Below are 20,646 nucleotides of genomic sequence, written 5' to 3' on the forward strand. Positions count from 1 at the left end.
ATTTAATTTTCTTTCAGTGGCCTCTTCCTTTTTTGTTTAAATAAGTGGGTGTTAAGTTCAGAAAATTAAATAAACAAACAAACAAATAAATCATACAATTCAGGTAAATCTGTACACATTTTGCCACTGAGATAATTGGGAAAATACCCCAATGAACATTTATTTTAATTAATTTAAATTAATTTAAAAAAATATTTTTTTTAAAGCTGAGTTTAAATTTAATTTTCTGGAAATTAAGAAAATACTTATAATATTTATCTTTATAATATTTTTCTTATGTCTGCAAAACTTCTGTCAGCTATGTCACTAACTGAACAACCTAAAAAGGTTTACCACATTGCCATGTGGCCAACATCATATGATGTTGTTTTTTTCTGTGGTTACAGAAACACATTATTGCAAGTATCTTCTTCATTTTTTCTGTATATTTTATTCATTAACCTATTGTAAAGACATATATTAATTGACTGCCGACTATGTTGGGTATTGTTATGGTTTGCAATATTTGTATGATTCATCAGGTCTTTCCATAAATCTAGACATATATAAATATATATATTAAGTTTTCTTATTTTCATATTTTTGTTTTGTTGATGTGAAATGTCCACCCAACTGCAGAATGAGTTAGAATACCACCGCAATCATTTTACATGTTGGTCAATGGTTACAGGTATTGGCTTATAAATTGAAAGTTGCTATTGAAACAATGCTAACGTTGTTATATTTAAACACATGAACCTCTGGCTGAATAATATGGAGGATAAGCTTCATAGTATAATTGCTGTGTAAGCTCCCCCTTTAGTTGTTTATTAAATCTAACATATTGGGCCGTGCATGCACACTGGGATTATCTGAGTGGAGCTGATGCTATTAGGGCACATGTTTTTCCGGCTCATTTTGGTCTCTGGCTTCAGTGCAGCAAGGGGATAATCAGAAGCCAGGATTGATGCTGCATTTTCAATTCCATTGTTCTAATGGGCTAAGCGGTAACCTGAGCGGGATATCCTTGCCATTCAGTATTGAGAGTCCCTCTTCACTGAAACTTACACCTACTCTCACTGTCTGTACCTTTTGTGTCTACTTAGTCTGCTTTACAGTCTGATTTGGTTACATCTAGTATTTAAAGGTTATATTTTGTGGTGAGCTATATTGTATTCATTAGAAAAAAAAATGAGAAAATGCATTGCTTGAAAATATTAACAAATGAACAAATTAAATTACCTGACTAAAAGCTACATGCTACTATATCCACACATTTGTGAAACATTACATGTGCAAATTAAAATATTGGTTTCTGTTCAAAATGACATGTAATAAAAGGTACATATATTCTTTCTGAAATGTTATCAAGAATTACTTTACTTTCAGAGGTTTTTCAGATGTAAAGTAAAAGTGCATTTTCTTTGTTTTGTGATTATGTGCAGTGCACAAATGAATAAATCTCAAAGCTAAACATCAAACCGTGGAAACAGTATCAGCAGAAAAAGTTCAAAGTTCATGCACAACATATGCTGGTGGTTTTCTGGTATAGAAATATTGCAGCTTGTAATCAAATATCACAGAATCCATAGGTATGTCTTACAATTCTATGTGCATGAATCTAAAGCAGATTTAAAACACAGTAAACCAGATGCATCAGTTTAGTGACTTTATTTTATTTTATTTTCCCTGAACAGTTTTGTCATTGGTCATTTGGGGACAACAAAACAGACAAATATTTAAAAGTCAAGTACATTTACTTTATGTGCTGATTTGTCTTTTTGGAAAAGAAATCAGGTGTAAAAAGTCAAATGAAAGCTGAGGCTGCAGTGTTTATAGCCGAGGGCTCAAATAGTCTTTCAGGAAAACACCATAGTTTGAAACTCTGTAGGGAAAGAGGAACATCAGAATTTAAACATAGTAAAATAATTCAGACAATGATATTAAAATAAACTGATTTAACAGGGTTTGTCCAAAATAAACCTTTTCTGTATCGTTCTCACAAGTGTTTGAGCATGTGCTAAAGATGAATTAAACACTAGTGAAAATGAGGAGACAACTGTACTCTAAGCTCTCATTCTCAGTAATTTGCATTCATCTTTTAGACTTTGTATTGTCCTAGTTTGTGTGCATGACAGTTACTCAGGACTGAAATAATAATTTGAGGTGACCCTGATCTTTGATCCTCTTATGTAATGCGGTGATAGTTTTGTTCCCACTAGAGTTTCCATGAGCTAAGAAAGCTATTAAACCTTAGCACATCTCTGAATAATACATAACAGACAAGCAAAGGACATAAAATGACAGATTTAACAAAGTAAAAATTGCTAAATAAATACAGCTTTCCCACCATTTTAAAGGAAAGAAAATCTTCTGAGATGTGAAAACTGTGCATTCAAAAGGATAGGACACGTAGATGCATAAAACTCAATAAATAAGACAATAAAAAACAGGCATAAACTTATGAGAAAACATTACCGTCTACTCCAATCCGACCATCGCTATCATCATCTGCAGCTGTTAGGAGGCTCTTAATCTCCTTTTCTGTCAGGGTTCGCGCCCCCGGGAAAAATCGCTGGAGAAAGAACCTGATTCACACAAATCCATTGATGAGAAGAACGAAGTGCTGCACTGAACTGTGACTTTAAGCAGCTCTGCATTTTAACCCATTTTTCATTTCAGATCTTTCACATAGAGCTCATCAATCAAATTATCAAATATGATCTTGTTCACCTGCCCTAGCTAAAATGGGAGCTTAAAATGAAACCCTTCAAAAGACTGTTGTGAATGTCATCTCCCCAGCCCTGGGTTCTAGTTCTGCTGATGTCATTACATAATGCAGATAAATCATATAAACCAGGAAAAAAAAAAAAAAAACCTTAATGACAGCATCTCCATGGATTACATTTGAAAAGGACTTAGTTTAAATGAAACTGTGGTATTATCAGGTAAGACATGGACATTTAATGTAGGCTAAAGCTTAAACATAAGTAATTCTCTGTATGCACCAGCTTTCAGTACGTCTATTACGAACATAGTATTTTTAGCATTAGAAAGTGCTTTTCCTGATCACACTTAAAGCAACATATTGAAACCATTAAAGCTTTAGGAACTGTGCCTCGAGTAACATGAAATCCAAACAACATATTCTATGGCTCTGTATCTGTACAATCTGTGGGGTTTAGAGCATCGGCAAACGTTGAGATCACAACACATCATTGTTTGAGATGTATTACACATGAATTCAATACCAGTCGAAATGACATACTTGAGCTCATCCTCCTCAATAAATCCACTGTTATCCTCATCTATGATGCGGAAGACATCCTTCACCTCTTGCGGACTTTTCTGGCTCAGGCCACAAAGTTGGAAGAATTTTTTATAAGCAAAGGAGTCTGGAGCTGTTAGAGAAAAAGCAACATGAGAATTATTCTCACTTTTGTCTCAATATAAGACAAATAAAAATTGTCTCCTCATTATTATTTATTATTAATAAAATTGTTAGTACATACCTTGGCAGTCTTTGACAGCATTTTCAATGGCCTCAGCCGAGAGGATGGAAGTAAGTGACATGTTCAAACTGTTGAAGAAATAATTTTTTTTTTACTTTATATTTTGTTATAGGTTTATTTTGTTACTCTTTATTCATTTATTACTTAAATTATTCTAATTATAAATTTTTATACATTTGTTTTCGAAATACATTTCTTAGAAATTCGTTAAATTCAAAGACTCAAAATTAAAGAAACATTAATGGCAATACAATAATACTAACAATTTGTAACATTTCCAAATCATCACCATGCATTTTCTAAGATGTTTACACTATGTATTCTAGTTTCTGTTATTCTCACGATGAAAAATAACATTTCAAATTTTAAACGAATTTAGTTAAAATCCAAAACACAAATAAGACAGCCGGGACCAACGGTTATAAAGTTTAGCAAATGCTATTTGATGGTAAGCGGAAAGCAGCTTCTGACCTGTGAAGATTTGTCGCGCTGATCCAGAGGTAAGGCTGTGTGATAGCGCCTCTCATCCACTGACAACTTATATATATGTGCATGCTAATGGGACGGACAATGAGAGATGCTTGGGTTACCTGTGCGTGTATCAGATTCGTGTCTCAGGTTCGACTTGAATTTCTTGCCTAACTACAGCCGCGTTTCCACCGAAATTACCCGGAACATTTGTACCAAGAACTTTTTTTCCCAGGAACTTTTTTCCCCCCAGACCTGTATGCTTATCCTTCACTATTTAAATGAGCCTCGGACCGATTGCGCACGCATACACGCACACATGCACACACACACACACACACACAGGTACCCGTACCTGCACTTCTCCCTAATATTGTGCGTACTTGATTGAAACGAAACGCTTCGTGACTGTGTGTTTGTGTGTGTCACTCTATTGCAAAGGTGCGGTTGTATATCTAGATAGCTAGATAGATAGATAGATAGATAGATAGATAGATAGATAGATAGATAGATAGATAGATAGATAGATAGATAGATAGATAGATAGATAGATAGATAGATAGATAGATAGATACGCTAGTGTTTTATATTTATATTGGACATAATTTGTATTTAAAGATATATAAATGTATACAAATATATAGGCTATATATATATACATATATAGGCATTGGTAGATAAATAAATACAGCCTATGTGTAAACAATTACTTTAACAATTAAATGTTTACAACTTTTGCTGTGCATTAGACATTTTTGTAAGTTCAAGTTACATTCTCACTGGACATTTAAAAAAACGAAATAAATAAAATTAATTGATGTATGCTAATGTGTGTGTGTTTACAATTATATATGTAGGCCTATGTATGTATTAAGGATAGGTTATATGGCTCTCTGGTTATCATAATTATTTAATAATTTTGTCTCAGTTAAGTGTATTCAGCTTTTATCTCTTTATCGTGATAGCACTAATTAGGTTAAATGGGTGATTTCATATAGCCAACCATGTGGCCCTGTTATCATTTTGTACAATACACATACTGATAACTGAAAACTGGATATTTGTATTAATGAACAGCATGAAACTAAAATGTTAATTTATTTAAAGGAATAGATATATATTACAACACATTTTTACAGATTTCACATAAAGCTTGCTATAGTACAATGCTAATAATGCACTTAAAGACATTTTTTGTGTGACAGAATATTTAACATATGTAAATTTACATGATAAAATCATGAAAAAGTTGCCAATTTGTGGACACATGTATTGTTTATGCATTCCTTATGAACTGTTTGACCCCTGTTGTGTGAATCACCTTCGATCTGTTTCACAAGATTTTGTTAACTTCATGATGTATTTTGTGGCCCATAGCAGTTAATCAATAACAATACTGTAAGATACAGTATATCCTACAGAGTAATGATTGAGCTTACAGAGCTTACAGACAGAGAATTTTCTGCATCGTTTGCTGTTCAGGAAAATCTGTCACAACTCAAAGTGAATAGTAGGCTATTTTATAGCAAAGATAATCGACAACTTGTAAAAATGTATTTAAGTGAGAACTAAATAGTTAAAATGATTACTTGTGTGTCCCTAAAAAGCCATCACATAATTTTCATACTTTAATGCCATGGATTGAATACATTTTTGGGGGGGATAATTAAGCAGACATGTAGTAATCTACTGGAAATTGATGAAGAAATGGCTCTGCTGAGTGCGTTTGGCCTGTCGTGGAAAGGGGAAGACAAGACATTGGAGCCACCTAGCCAACAAACCAATACACTCTAATGTCACTGAACTGACTGGTAGTGTTACTGTACACTCAAAAAATGGATTTGTGGCACTGTTCGTTTTACACAGATATGTTTTGTTAAAACAACACAAGTATATTTAGTTTTCCACCAAAACACAATTGTATTGTGCTTAATCAACTTAAAATGTTTCATTTTCAATTTTACTTAATTATCAATCGTTAAACTAACGTAAAGTGTTTAATTTTGTAATTCAAAAAAAACCCCGGAAGTGACGATTGACGGAAATGACAGACATCTCTATGTGTGCGACAGCGTTGCAGGAAACGGACATTTTGAGACCGCTAATATTGTTTCGGGCCACGTGGGAACGCTTGCCCGGCATTTCTCAATGGGTGTTACGCACAGTTTGTCACGGATACACCATTCAGTTTCGGAAAGGCCCACCCCCTTTCCGCGGAATTCTCTCCACGGTGGTGAAACCGATGGATATAGCGGTGCTGAGACAGGAGATGTCAAATCTCCTGATGTCGGAGTGAGTTGATATGTCCCGGTCTTTCTGCTGAAACCACCGAGACTATACTAAACTCTAGAGCAGTTTCTACGAGACGCTTATATGCTTTCAAGTGGAGACTGTTTCGACATGGTGCGAAACTCATAATATGGATCCAGTTTACTGCCCTGTGGCTTCAGTACTGGAGTTTCTTCAGGACCGTTTTTCGGATGGAATGACACCAGCCACCCTGAAGGTTTATGTGGCAGCTATCTCAGCTTACCATGAGTATATAGGTGGTGTCTCAGTGGGTCGTCATCCACTGGTTTCTCGCTTCATACAGGGTGCACGACGGTTGAGACCTTTCCGCCCTGTGCAAGTTCCTTCATAGGATTTATCCATTGTGTTACTGGGTTTGTCAGGGCATCCGTTTGAGCCCCTGGAAACTGTATCGGATAAGATCCTGACTCTGAAGACACTTCTTCTCATGGCTTTATCCTCCCTCAAGAGAGTTGGGGATTTACAGGCTCTCTCTGTCTCACCTTCGTGCATGGAGTTTGCACCGGGCTCTGTGAAAGTGTTGTTGCGACCGAGGCCTAATTATGTTCCTAAGGTCGCGTCCAATCCCTTTCATTTTCAGCAGGTGGTCCTGGAGGCTTTTTCCCCTGCTGTGGCGGAGTCTGGGGATCTAAGTCTTTGCTCTGTGAGAGCGTTAAAGACTTATGTGGATCGTACTGCCCCATGGCGTGAGTCTGACCAGCTGTTTGTCTGTTTTGGACATAAGAATAAAGGCCATGCAGTTACGAAACAGCACATGTCCCATTGGCTGGTGGAGGCTATATCCTTGGCCTATGAGGCGCGCGGGCTCGCTTCGCCCTTAGGAGTAAAAGGTCATTCCACGAGAGCAGTGGCTTCTTCTCAAGCCTTTCTTAGTGGATCCTCTATGGATGATATTTGTGCTGCGGCAGGCTGGTCCTCACCGAGCACTTTTGTCAGGTCTTACAGTCTGGATGTGAGGACGGCTCCTGGCTCCCGGGTTCTCTCCGCTTGAGCAGATGCTTCCTTGGATCCAAGCTATCAGGTACGTCAGGCGTTATGGTATAGCGTTCCCATACGTGGTGACGTCACCGCAGCATCGAAGTGACCTATGAAAGGGAACATCTCGGTTACGTATGTAACCTTGGTTCCCTGAATAGTGAACGAGATGCTGCGGTTCTGGCCGTGCCATACCTTGATAGCTTCTTCTTCTTCTTTTCATGAAATCTGAGGTAAGTGGCGCGCGGCACCAGGTATATATATGCGTACGCATGCATGGGCGGTGTAGGATTGGCGGGATGGTATAGGGCTTCAGACATTCGTCACACCGAAGGTGTTCCCATATGTGGTGACGTCACCGCAGCATCTCGTTCCCTATTCAGGGAACCAAGGTTACTTACGTAACCGAGATGTTTTTCTTGTGTTAGGTCAAAGTCTTTAATTTCTCTTAGAGTTTCTGTTTTGGGTGCTTTTGTTTTGCAGTCTAGTATTGTGTAATCGGTTTTACTGCACCATTAATAGATGATTTTGAGCGGTTGGGAGATGTGAAAGCGCACGACTCTCTGTAAGGTATTGACTTGAGTATATATATATATATAACGTTACTTGGGCTGAAACAATTAGTCGACATTATCGACAACATCGACGATAAAAAAAATAGTCGGCAAACGTTTTTGAGTAACGTTAGTTGTTTGATCTCGTATGCCTAATGTGAAAGCCTCCAATAATGCAGTTTCACCAGTGTGTCGCTGTAGCGCAAGATTGTAATACACTCTCCTGATTCAATTCAAAATAAGAAGATAGCACTTCAGTTTGAGCAAACCGAGCCGATCCGAACCTTGGGTGAATATGTAAATATATACTGCACGCCTTGCTCTCAATAATTGCATAAACACAACAAGAACTGACCGCGATGTAAAAGCAGCTCTTAAGAACATATTTGATTACAGCGATGTGGATGTTTGCACGAACTCTGAGGTTCTCCAGCCACTCCAGTAAAGAAATGTCCAGTCACGTTTATTTATATAACAGTCCTTATGCAATAGATAGCTTTTCAATATTAAACATGAAAATACAGAGTCAGTGTCGCTAGAATTATAACTTGATTTTCTGTTATAAAGCAGCTCTCCAGTGTGGATCTAGCTAATCATACATTTATTTTATAATTGTGGGAAATATTTCATTAAAGTTTTAGTTCTGCGCTAGATCAAACCAAACTGTTTTAAATATCATAACCCAATAAGGTATTTTAAGAGAGATTGTATTTATTAGTAGGCTAAAATGTTTATCCAAAAATAAAACCTATCACTTACCTTTACTTTTATTACACATATGGCTTACAATAAGAGATGTTAAGAGGCAGAATGATTTGTCATTCAGCTACTTCCTCCTATAGCTAATCAAATGGCGAATAGGAGTTTCTCTCTTATCTCATTTTGTGTGCAAAATATATTTATTTGTATAAATTAATTGTATACTAGTAATACATAATAACTTTCAAAAGCGGAAGTAATTCCCTTTATTTGTTAGAATATGTATATTTTAACTAATTGCAAAAAGCTAAATAATAAATAAATGTCTAACCATGTAATGTGACCGAGTTTGGAGAGCCCTGGCTCAGCACAGTGAAAGTATTTGAAGCTTTGTTTATGAACATGGCGGTGTGGTCATACAATGACTTTAAACCGGACACTACTCTGAGCTATTCACATTATACAAATGCTCCAGACATGTAATCAGGTTCACCCTTTTGTAATGGTAAACATGACACTATTCATCACTCACACAAATAAATCACTTAATATTTTGATAATTGAATTGGTTTTTGCTGTTAAACCGTTTTTTTTTTTTTTTTTGTAACACATTGCACTTCATGTGTTTACAGATTTGTGCAGAAATTGAGACATACAGAATTACCATAGGCCCATTAGAATCAACAGTCTTTGCCAAACTGGATCCGCAGTACAGAACTTATGAAGATGTTTGCATACTGAAGAAGAGTGCTTGGACAAATACTGAAACCCTCTTGGTGCCCACTACACAGGTAAGAACAACTGCACTCAACACAACCTCGTATTAAAACATTATTCTCTCACTGGGAATTGACAAAAAAAGACAGATAGATTAAGATTAGGTTTATTAATACAATAAATACAAAATATGTGGTATTACTATAAACTGACAGATTATGAATGAATTTGCCTACCAAAAACAATTCATTTTGATGCAAGGCAGGGGTGTCCAGACCTGCTCTAGGAAAGCCAGTGTTCTGTGGAGTTTAGCTCTAACTCACCTGCCTGGAACTTAATACTTTATTGTTTTAAAATTCCCAAGAACCTTGATTAGCTGGTTCAGGTGTGTTTAACTGGCTAGGTCACCCAAAAATAAACATGTCATTAATTACTAGGGCTGTCACTTTTAGTTCGAAAATCGATTGCACAATCGATCAGACCAACCAAAAAAAGTTTCGAAAATGAAAATAGGGAATCGATTTTAACCAAATATATACACTATTCATTTTAAAATAATTAAACAATTAAAAATATAGATGTAACAAAACTCACAAACAAGCAGAAAAAGAAAATAAAGAATTCCGAAAGTGCAGTATGCGTTGCGAAAGCTGGCAAAAAATACCAGCAATTTTACGCGCCTATAAGACCCAGTGACGTCGAAAGCGACCTCTTATGCTGCGTTCACACCAAACGCGAATAGAGCGTCTGGAGGTCTCGCGGCGTGGTAGACGCGAATTCGCCTCATTCGCGCTTCTAGTTACAGGAGATTCTGAGTTATGATATAGCAAGCTGACAGTGACCGGCTTCTGTGGTGGAGAATTGCGCAGCTGTACCCGAGTGTCCCTGGGACATCAGTGGGGTCGGAGTGCGTGTTCTCAACAGCTGGACATATAGTGAATAAAAAAACGCTTTGCTCTGGACACATGGCCTGTTCCTCTGAAGTTTCATGCCTCTGCACGGCATGAAACTTCATGCCAATAAATAAGAAATATTGCTGCCTTGTGCGTTTCCAGCACTCTCTTTACGTTCGTCTGTTATTTGACGTTGAAAAAGGAAACGTCTTTTTTTTGACATGGAAAATCGATTTTACAATCGATTCAATGAACACTTATGTCTTAAAAATCGAAAAATGATTTTTTTCACAAAAGTGACAGCCCTATTAATTACTCACCCTCATGTAGATGTAGTCTGAGCACGCGGACGCACTTCCGGAAAAATCGGCCGAAAAAAAGGCCAAAGACCGGCCGATTACCAATCGCGTATTTTAAGCAAAAACCGTCCGGTTTCCGATTGATGGCGGGTCAATCGGTGCATCCCTAATATTTTTATGAAAATGCGAGAGATTTCTGAACCTCCATAAAGGCTGCAATGCAACTGAAATGTTCCCAGAGTCATGGTAAGGACATCAGTAAAACAGTTAATGTGACATCAATGCTTCAACCACACTTTTACAAAGCTACAAGAATATGTTTTTGTGCAAAGAAAACAAAAATAGCGATTTTATTCAACAATTCTTCTCCAAATCACATATGCCGCCATTATGGAGAGTAACAAGAGGTATGAACATTGCTTTCTTCTGCGTGTAATCAAGGCTCAGTGCATGAGTGTTCTAGGTCAGCAGCACCATGCGCATGAATTATTTACGTGCTGTTGATAATGGTGGAAGATGCGATTTGGAGAAGAATTGTTGAATAAAGTCGCTGTTTTGGTTTTGTTTGCACAAAAAAGTATTCTTGTAGCTTTGTAAAATTATGGTTGAACCACTGATGTCACATGACTGTTTTACTTTATGACGGAGAGGCCCAGCCTGCCGCCGCACAGATATCATCCAGTGGTATCCCGCAGGACCACGCCCATGACGAGGCCATACCTCGGGTGGAATGGGCTCTGATGCCGAACGGGCAGTGAAGGCCCTTAGATTTGTAAGCCAGCGAGATAGTGTCTACTATCCATCGCGATAGGCTTTGCTTCGTGGTGGCGAGACCTCGGGTGCGCCCACCAAAGCATATGAAGAGCTGGTCCGACCTCCTGAATAAGGCGGAGCGCGCAATATAGGTTTTAAGAGCCCTGACGGGGCAGATGAAGCTCGCGTTGCTTTCGTCGCTTTGCGAGGAAAGGGCTGACAGCGAGATGACCTGCGCTCTGAACGGTGTTGAGAGCACCTTGGGGACATAGCCGTGTCTTGGTCTGAGAATGACTCTGGAGTCATTAGGCCCAAACTCGAGACAGTCAGCGCTTACAGATAGCGCATGTAAATCCCCCACTCGCTTGACTGAGGCCAGAGCCAGTAGAAAAGCGGTTTTTGAACGAAAGAAGCTTCATATCGACAGACTGAAGCGGTTCAAAAGGGGGGCCCTTTAAGGCCTCTAGGACCGTAGACAGGTCCCAGGAAGGGATTGAAGGGGGTCGGGGAGGGTTCATCCGACGAGCTCCCTTAAGGAAACGAATGACCAGTTCGTTTTTTCCCAGTGATAGGCCGGCCACCGGAGCATGAGAAGCTGCAATGGCTGCCACATACACTTTGAGCGTAGACGGGGATCTGCCCGCATCTAAACGCTCCTGTAGGAAGGAGAGTATCTCCGTCACGTCACATAAGTGAGGGTCTAGGTTCCGTGTCCCGCACCAGGTGGAGAACACTGACCATTTCTGCGCGTATAGGCGCCTGGTTGAGGGCGCTCTGGCTTCCGTAATGGTCTGAGGGGCCATACATGAAGGGCCCAAAGTTCGGGGTGGGGATGCCAGAGCGCGCCCTTCAGCTGCGTGAGGAGATCTTTCCGCAGCGGTATTGGCCATGGGGCTGTACTGGACAGCTGCATCAGCTCGGAGAACCAAGGTTGGGTCGTCCAGAGTGGGGCTACTAGCAGCATAGCACATCTGCTCTTCCTGACCCGATCGATGACCTGCGGTAGCATCGCGACCGGTGGGAAGGCATAAAGCGGGCGTCTGGGCCAATCGAGGGCCAGCGCGTCCCTGCTCTTTGAAAAATATATTGGGCAATGAGCGTTGTCTTCTGAGGCGAAGAGGTCGACCTCTGCCCTGCCGAAGATGCTCCACATCAACTGAACCGTCTGTGGGTGAAGAGACCACTCCCCAGGGGGAACATTCGCCCTGGAAAGCATGTCCGGGCCCCGGTTCAGGATGCCAGGTACATGCGCTGCCTTTAGCGAGCGCAGATTGTAATGTGCCCATGTCAGAAGACGCTCGGTCAGGGTGTGCAAGGTTTCTGACCTGACACCACCCTGGCGATTTATGTAGGCCACCACTGACATGCTGTCTGATCTGACCAGAACGTGGTGGCCCTTTAAAAATGGGAGGAAAGCTTTCAGGGATAGTTCGACCGCTATCATCTCCAGACAGTTTATGTGTAACAGTCGCTCCGGGCTCGACCAGAGGCCGGAGGCAGACCTGCCCTCGTACAGGGCGCCCCAACCGAGGTTGGATGCATCTGTCGAGACTACTTTCCATTTCGAGACAGCGCCCGTGCTTACGCCTAACTGATACCAGCTGGCTATTTTCCAAGGGGCCAGAGCTGTGATGCAGCCGTGGGTCACCCTGATGCGCGCGCGGCCGGAAATCCAGGCGCGCGCTGGAACACGGTCTCTCAGCCAGCGCTGTAGTGGGCGCATGCGCAGCAGGCCCAGTTTGAGAACCGCAGAGGCTGATGCCATCAGACCTAGCATTTCCTGAAATCGTTTGAGCGGGTAAAGAGACCCGGCTTTGAACGACACGGCTAAATGCTGAATAGTGAGAGCGCGCTGTGACGTCAGACGCGCTGTACATGTCACAGAGTCTATGTCTATCCCCAAAAAGGAAATCCTCTGGCTGGGAGACAGAGCGCTCTTGACAGTGTTGATCGTGAGACCCAGGCATTCTAAATGGCTGAGGATCCAGGATCTGTGTGTCGTCAGTAGTTCCTCGGAATGGGCTAAAACTAGCCAGTCGTCGAGGTAGTTCAATACTCGCACTCCCCGCATTCTCAGGGGTGCGAGAGCGGCATCCATGCACCGTGTAAACGTACGGGGCGCTACGGAGAGGCCGAATGGAAGAACCATGTACTGATAAGTCTGCCCCTCGAAGGCGAATCTCAAGAATGGCCTGTGATGGGGTGCTATTTGAATGTGAAAGTAAGCGTCTTTCAGATCCACTGAGAAAAACCAATCCCTCGGGCGAATTTGCGCGAGTATTTGTTTGGTAGTTAACATTTTGAACGATCGCGTCATAAGCGCTTTGTTCAAACGTCTGAGATCTAGGATGGGTCTGAGACCGCCATCCTTTTTTGGTACGAGGAAGTAGCGGCTGTAAAAGCCTGACTCGCGCTGCGCAGACCTAGCAACTGTTCACACCACTCACAACTCCTGCAACCCACCCTGAACACCTCTCCAATCGAGCGCTCTCACCATTCACACCTCCTGCATCCCCCCTCTCCCCCACACCTGCAATACAGATCAGCGAGGATGCGGTGCGCCAGGTCTTCAGGAAGCAGAAAAGGAAAAAAGCACCAGGCCCAGATTGTGTTACACCAGCCTGTCTGAAATCCTGTGCTGACCAGCTGGCCCCCATCTTCACAAAGATCTTCAACAGATCGCTGGAGCTGTGCGAAGTCCCTTCATGCTTCAAACGCTCCACCATCATCCCCATCCCAAAGAAATCCAAAATTACAGGACTAAATGACTACAGGCCTGTGGCTCTAATGTCTGTAGTCATGAAGTCATTTGAAAAACTGGTGCTGGCCCACCTGAAGGACATCACTGGACCCTTGCTGGATCCTCTTCAGTTTGCCTACAGAGCAAACAGGTCTGTGGACGATGCAGTAAACATCGGACTGCATTATGTTCTGCAACACCTAGACAGACCGGGGACCTATGTGAGGATCCTGTTTGTGGACTTCAGCTCTGCCTTCAACACGATCATCCCAAACCTCCTCCTGCCCAAACTAACTCAGCTCTCCGTGCCCACCTCCGTCTGTCAGTGGATCAACAGCTTCCTGACAGACAGGCAGCAGCTAGTGAGGCTGGGAAAATACACATCCAGCACCCGTACAATCAGCACCGGAGCTCCCCAGGGCTGTGTTCTCTCCCCACTGCTCTTCTCCCTGTACACTAATGACTGCACATCTAAGGACCCCTCTGTCAAGCTCCTGAAGTTTGCAGATGACACCACACTCATCGGCCTCATTCAGGATGGTGACGAGTCTGCTTACAGACAGGAGGTTAAAGAGCTGGCTGTCTGGTGCAGTCTCAACAACCTGGAGCTTAACACGCTCAAAACAGTGGAGATGATCGTGGACTTCAGGAGAAACCCCCTTGCACTCCCCCCACTCACCATCATGAACAGCACTGTGACTGCAGTGGAGTCATTCAGGTTCCTGGGCACCACTATCTCTCAGGACCTGAAGTGGGACATTCACATTGACTCCATTGTGAAAAAGGCCCAGCAGAGGTTGTACTTCCTTCGCCAGCTGAGGAAGTTTAACCTGCCACAGGATCTGCTGAAACAGTTCTACTCCACCATCATCGAATCCATCCTCTGCACTTCAGTAACTGTCTGGTTCAGCTCAGCTTCTAAATCGGACCTCAGAAGACTACAGAGGGTAGTCCGGACTGCTGAGCGAATTATCGGTACAACCCTCCCATCTATTCAAGAACTGTACTTATCCAGAGTGAGCAAAAGGGCTGTTAAAATCACTCTGGACCCCTCACATCCAGCACACTCCCTCTTTGAACTGTTGCCATCTGGTCGACGCTACAGAGCACTGAGCACCAGAACGACCAGACATAGGAACAGTTTCTTCCCTCAGGCAATCCATCTTATGAACAGCTGATAATAACTGTGGGACACACTACACTATTTATATTTATATACACTACACTTTTTATCCAACACACATACTTAGCGTACACGTAAATCTTTTGCACATAATATACATGTACATACATGGAACACACTATACTACTTATATTTATATTTATATACACATACACTTATTTATCCAAACACACATACTTAGCGTACAGTTACAATTTTTCCACATAATATACATGTACATACATAAATGCTCTTTTTAATATACCTGCCATACATTGTCAATTTGTATATTGTCAATCCTTACCCACCTATTTGTATTTTTTTGTATTTTTTATTCCTTATTGTGTTTTTTGTTCTGTCGCTGTTATGTTGCACTGCGGAGCTCTGTCACGAAAACAAATTCCTCGTATGTGTGAACATACCTGGCAATAAAGCTCATTCTGATTCTGATTCTGATTCTGATCATAGGACATGTTTATGGAGAATGATTGACAGCCGCGGAGGAGGGAAAATGAGGTTTCCGTATACTTTAATTTAATGATGTAAATAGTCTTCTGTCCCTCACATTAAGCTATGGAATGGCTTCAGATGACTTTGTGAAATTATAATCAGACCGATCTCAGACCCAAGTCACCCAAACTGACGTGAAAAAAGCGGGAGGCGGCGCGTCGAAATGCGCGCTGTTTGCAACCCTGAGATTCATTCACCGATCAAATAAGGCTTTTGACGGGACAAAAATAAGCTTTTTTGCGGCCGCCAAATAAATTTCAATGCAGGAAAAACCCTGCTATAATATTCTGCTGCTGAAATGAGCATGACGTAAATCTGTCCCGTGGTGCTAATAATGCAGTCACAGTGTCATGTTTTGCTCGTAGTGATGATGGAGCTTGTAGTGGAACAATTTGTAACATACCTGTATATTTTGCTTTCTTTTTCTCATCTTCTTTTTTCTTCTTGCGATACTGAGCCCCTGATGGCTTTGACCTTTTCATGATGATGAAACTCAAACATTTACTTCAAGTAACTTTAACCACGGATGACAACGTTGAAAGGCAACGGCTTTCTGGCGTTGTATTGCGCATGCACGACTTGAACATGTCTCTAACGGCAGAGGACAATATCACCACCAATGAGACTTACTCATATAATCGCAAGTAATCATAATGCTTCGAAATAGTAAAAGTATGAAAATATAATATGACCTTAAAATAATATATATATATATATATATATATATATATATATAATAAACTCTTGGTGGGGCGGGGGCTCTCACTGGCGCCCCCAGCTGTTTGCGCCCTAGGCGACCGCCTAGTTTGCCTGTGCCTAGAAACGGCCCTGAGTTAAAGTAACTAGAACTAATTGTGTGGAACCACTGTCTATAATTGAAATGAGTAATTTGAAACAAACCTCCTTATGTTGATAGAGTGAAACAAAATTGGCTAGATTGTAATAAACCAAAACATGTTCAGTTAACTTAACCTGTTTAAGTTGAAGCAAAGTGAATAAATTGATTTGGTGGACAATACTATTTCACATAGATTCTACCTCATTCAGTTGTGTTGTCACAACACAAGGAGTTTACATATATTTAACAAATTCCATTAATGTTATCAAAACACAATTTGGTTGTGTGGAACCACTGTCCATAATTGACTTAAGTAAGTTTAAAGAGTAATTTTTTTGAGTGTATAGTGATCTATCCATTTAAATTCTCTTTCAAACACATTTGTTAGTACAGTACACCCAACATGTCTGTTGTTTGTTGAGTCTGGAATTGACATAAATGACAAATGAAATATAAAACAAATGACAATTTAAAAAAAAAAATCCTAAATAAACGGCACACTTTTGAGATAAGAATAGTTGTCATTTAATCAGTAAAGTATGAAAAAAAATCTAATAAATTGTGGCACCAAACACCACTTAGTGGCGACCACATTGTACTTCAAGATACCGAATGAGAGCTCAGTTTGGCTCACGTGCTTTCTAATGTAGGTAATAAACAAAAAAGCAAGCATTAATGTGTCAGGAGAAAGCAGGCTGGATTCAGATGCGGGTAAACTCAAGGTTTTATTTAAGCAGAGGAGGCAGAGGAGATGAGTCACGTTTCACAGGTTTCACTCGTAGTCAGAGCCGGATTAACGCAAAGGCAAACTAGGCACGTGCCTAGGGCCCGATTGGCGGGATGGGGCCCAGACGGAGGCACAAAAAAAAGAAAAGAAAAAGAAAATAAATAAAAATAAATGTACAAATGTCCTGCCTACAATTTATTTCAATATTTATTAATTAACTAAAAATAGTGACGATGTTTATCTTAACCATAGACTGTTACATTACGTCACATTAACGCCAGCCCATGACTGTATTTATATGGAGGCGCCAGCCAGTTAAGTACGAGGAGACGTCAGCGGTGGTCAGAGGTCAGAGCGGGACAACAAAGCTAGCAGGCAGGTGTGTTTTGAGTAGGCTAACATTCAAGATGCTTTCGGGTGCGGCAAAACGTAAAAAGAAAAAAAATGAAGAGGAACAAAAGAAGAGACAGTGGGGGGCTTTACAGAAGTTTCTGTCGGGCAGCCGTCCGACAGCTGTGAACCTGCTCGAGTCAGCAGAGCCAGAGGCCGAGCCAGTCCCGGAGACACGGCCCGAAGACGCGGTGGAACATGCGGCGGGAAATGCGGCAGTGAATAGACAGTGAATTAGAGTTCCTTTATAATTTTGGCATTTTGTACATATATCAGGAATATTGCTAGACATATGATTGAGTTTTTCAGGTGTTATATAAACCCTTGTCAACCATTTATACTGTAATAATTTAAGCCGCGTGTTTATGATTTGTTTTTGCGCCTTTAAACATGCTTCAGTCCATTCAAATTCCTCTATTTCTTCTTGAATGTCTTTCCTCCATGCGTTTAATTTGTCTACAGCAGACTCTTTAGAGTTAGACATTATTAAATTATAATATTTTGACAATTTGCCCTTTTCACCTCTTTTTTCAATTATTTCCTCAATTAATGACAGTTTGGGAATGTACATAATATCTGTAGACCTGGAAGACATAAAACTTTTAAGCTGTGAATATTAAAAAAAATGTTTTGAGGGAATCTGGTGTTTATCACACAATTTTTGAAATGTAAGAAGTATTCCATCCATATACAAGTCTTTAATAGTCTGAATACCTATAGTTTTCCATAGTTTAAATCCTCCATCCTTATATTTATTATTATTTATTGTAAGACAGTTTCAAAATGGTCTTGATGAATGTGAAGGGGTCATGTTTGCCTTCTTGTTCTTAATTACAACATTTATAAATGTTGTAAGCTATTGCATTTTCAGAAAATCTTAATTACAACATTTATAAATGTTGTAAGCTATTGTATTTTGCTAGATAAACTTATTTGCTCTGTTTACATAGTTTACTGACACCTATTGGTTATTTACTGGTACTACTGCCTTAACAATTACACTCCCAACGGATGAGGATAATTTAATAGCATTTAATAGAGCCGTTTAATGACGTATAAATAATGAATATCAAAAACTAGTCTGATAGACTGTTTAATATACAACAAAACCAATTTGTAACCAAAGACTAGGCTATTTAAAATGTGAATTAACTTTTATTAGTAACTTTGGTAAGTTTCAGATTTCAATTCATAAATAACATCGACGGAGGGGGGCCCAAAAAATGCAGCCTGCCTAGTGTAGTCCATTTATTAAACCGGCTCTGCTCGTAGTGAGAGGATGAGAATCAGATGAGTCAAAGCAGATGAGTAATGTTCCACAGTAGTAAGTCACGTTTCACAGGTTTCACTCGTAGTGAGAGGATGAGAATCAGATGAGTCAAAGCAGATGAGTAATGTTCCACAGTAGTACGTCTAACCGCCGAGACCGGAGGGATGACAGCTGGAAGCTACTAGAAACTCTGGGTTAGTAAGAACAAGGGCAGAGAAATAAGCTAAACACACTGGAGCCTGAGGACAAGAAAACGACAAGGTGAGTACAAAGAGCAGCTAGAAGATCGGAGCTATTGGTACAAGTAACAACAGTCTGACAATAGACAGAGAAACACAGGGAATGATAAAGGGGAAAAAATTAGAAGGACATAGAGAACAGGTGGCGAGCAATTAAGGTTAACAACGGGGAAACAAGGGAGGCGGGGAAAACACAAACAGGCAGACGCGGTGAGCTGTCAAACCATCCAAACACACACAAATACATACACACACCAAAAAGGCAGGTGATTAGCCCCGAGACCCGGAGACGGAAGACTACCACCAGTTGGGCGGTCTCCCGGGCGGAAGGCAGCTTGGGCAGGGGGATAAAATGAACCGCTTTGGAAAAGCGATCCACCACCGTGAGAACTACAGTGTTACCCTTCGACGGAGGAAGCCCAGAGACGAAGTCAAGGGCAATGTGTGACCAAGGACGGGAAGGGATAGGGAGAGGATTCAGTAGACCATCAGGAGGGCGATTGACAGGCTTACTTTGGGCACAAGTGGGGCAGGCCAACACAAACTGTCTAACATCTGCGGCCATAGTAGGCCACCAGAAGCGCTGTCGGATGGCAGACAACGTTCTCCGAATACCTGGATGGCAGACTAACCTGGATGAGTGACCCCACTCAAGGACCTCAGAGCGCAGTGCAGCCGGCACCGGCAACCTGCCCGCCGGGCACTCTCCCGGCACCTGCACTCCTCGACCGGCCTCCTCAACTCGCTGCTCGAGACCCCACGAAAGAGCCCCGACCACCACCCCCTCTGGAAGGATGGCCTCAGCCCCAAACTCCCTCCCCGGAGCACCTTGCTGAAGGACACCTTAGAGGAGGTTAAGGCTGTGAGCGGTGCAGCGATCTGACCAAAATTCCGGATGTATCGCCGGTAGAAGTTGGCAAAACCCAGGAAACGCTGCAGAGCCTTCCAGGAGTCAGGGACCTGCCACTGGGCGACAGCTTCAATCTTAGCGGGATCAGGCTTGATCCCCTCCGTAGAAATAATGTGGCCAAGGAACGTAACTGACTCAGCGTGGAATTCGCACTTCTCCGCCTTGACAAACAACTGGTTTTCTAGCAACCGCTGGAGAACCCGTCTGACATGCTGGGTGTGTAATTGGAGAGAAGAGGAGAAAATCAAGATATCATCCAAATACACAAAGATAAATTGATTAATCATGTCACCCAACACGCTGTTGACGAGTCCCTGGAAAACTGCTGGAGCATTGGTAAGACCAAACGGAAGAACCAAGTACTCGTAGTGTCCCGAAGGGGTGTTAAATGCCGTCTTCCACTCATCCCCCTCCCGAATGCGCACCAAGTGGTAGGCGTTGCGCAGGTCTAACTTGGTGAAGACCCGAGCTCCCTGCAATAATTCAAAAGCAGAAGACATTAAAGGTAGGGGGTACCTGTTCTTGATAGTAATGTCATTCAAACCTCTGTAATCAATACAGGGGCGCAGGGAGCCGTCCTTCTTCTGAACAAAGAAAAACCCTGCACCAGCGGGAGAGGAGGAATGGTGGATGAGCCCAGTCCATGGCCTCTCTCTCAGGACCTGAAAGGGAATATAAACGACCCTTAGGCGGAGAAGAGC

At 41.5% G+C, this 20,646-nt stretch overlaps 1 protein-coding gene across 1 annotated transcript; it reads right to left on the reverse strand.

The window, feature by feature from the left end:
- Positions 1-1,634: 1,634 nt before the first annotated feature.
- LOC132122629 (parvalbumin, thymic CPV3-like) lies at positions 1,635-3,971 on the reverse strand. Its single transcript, XM_059532993.1, has 5 exons — positions 3,963-3,971; positions 3,492-3,559; positions 3,248-3,380; positions 2,458-2,567; positions 1,635-1,864 (listed from the first exon to the last, which is right to left on the reverse strand). The coding sequence occupies exons 2-5, from the start codon at positions 3,550-3,552 to the stop codon at positions 1,839-1,841; spliced, it is 330 nt and encodes a 109-aa protein (XP_059388976.1). The 5' UTR covers positions 3,553-3,559; positions 3,963-3,971; the 3' UTR covers positions 1,635-1,838.
- Between the last annotated feature and the right edge of the window lie 16,675 nt (positions 3,972-20,646).

Source organism: Carassius carassius, chromosome 40 (assembly GCF_963082965.1).
Source record: "Carassius carassius chromosome 40, fCarCar2.1, whole genome shotgun sequence".
Taxonomy (NCBI): Eukaryota; Metazoa; Chordata; class Actinopteri; order Cypriniformes; family Cyprinidae; genus Carassius; species Carassius carassius.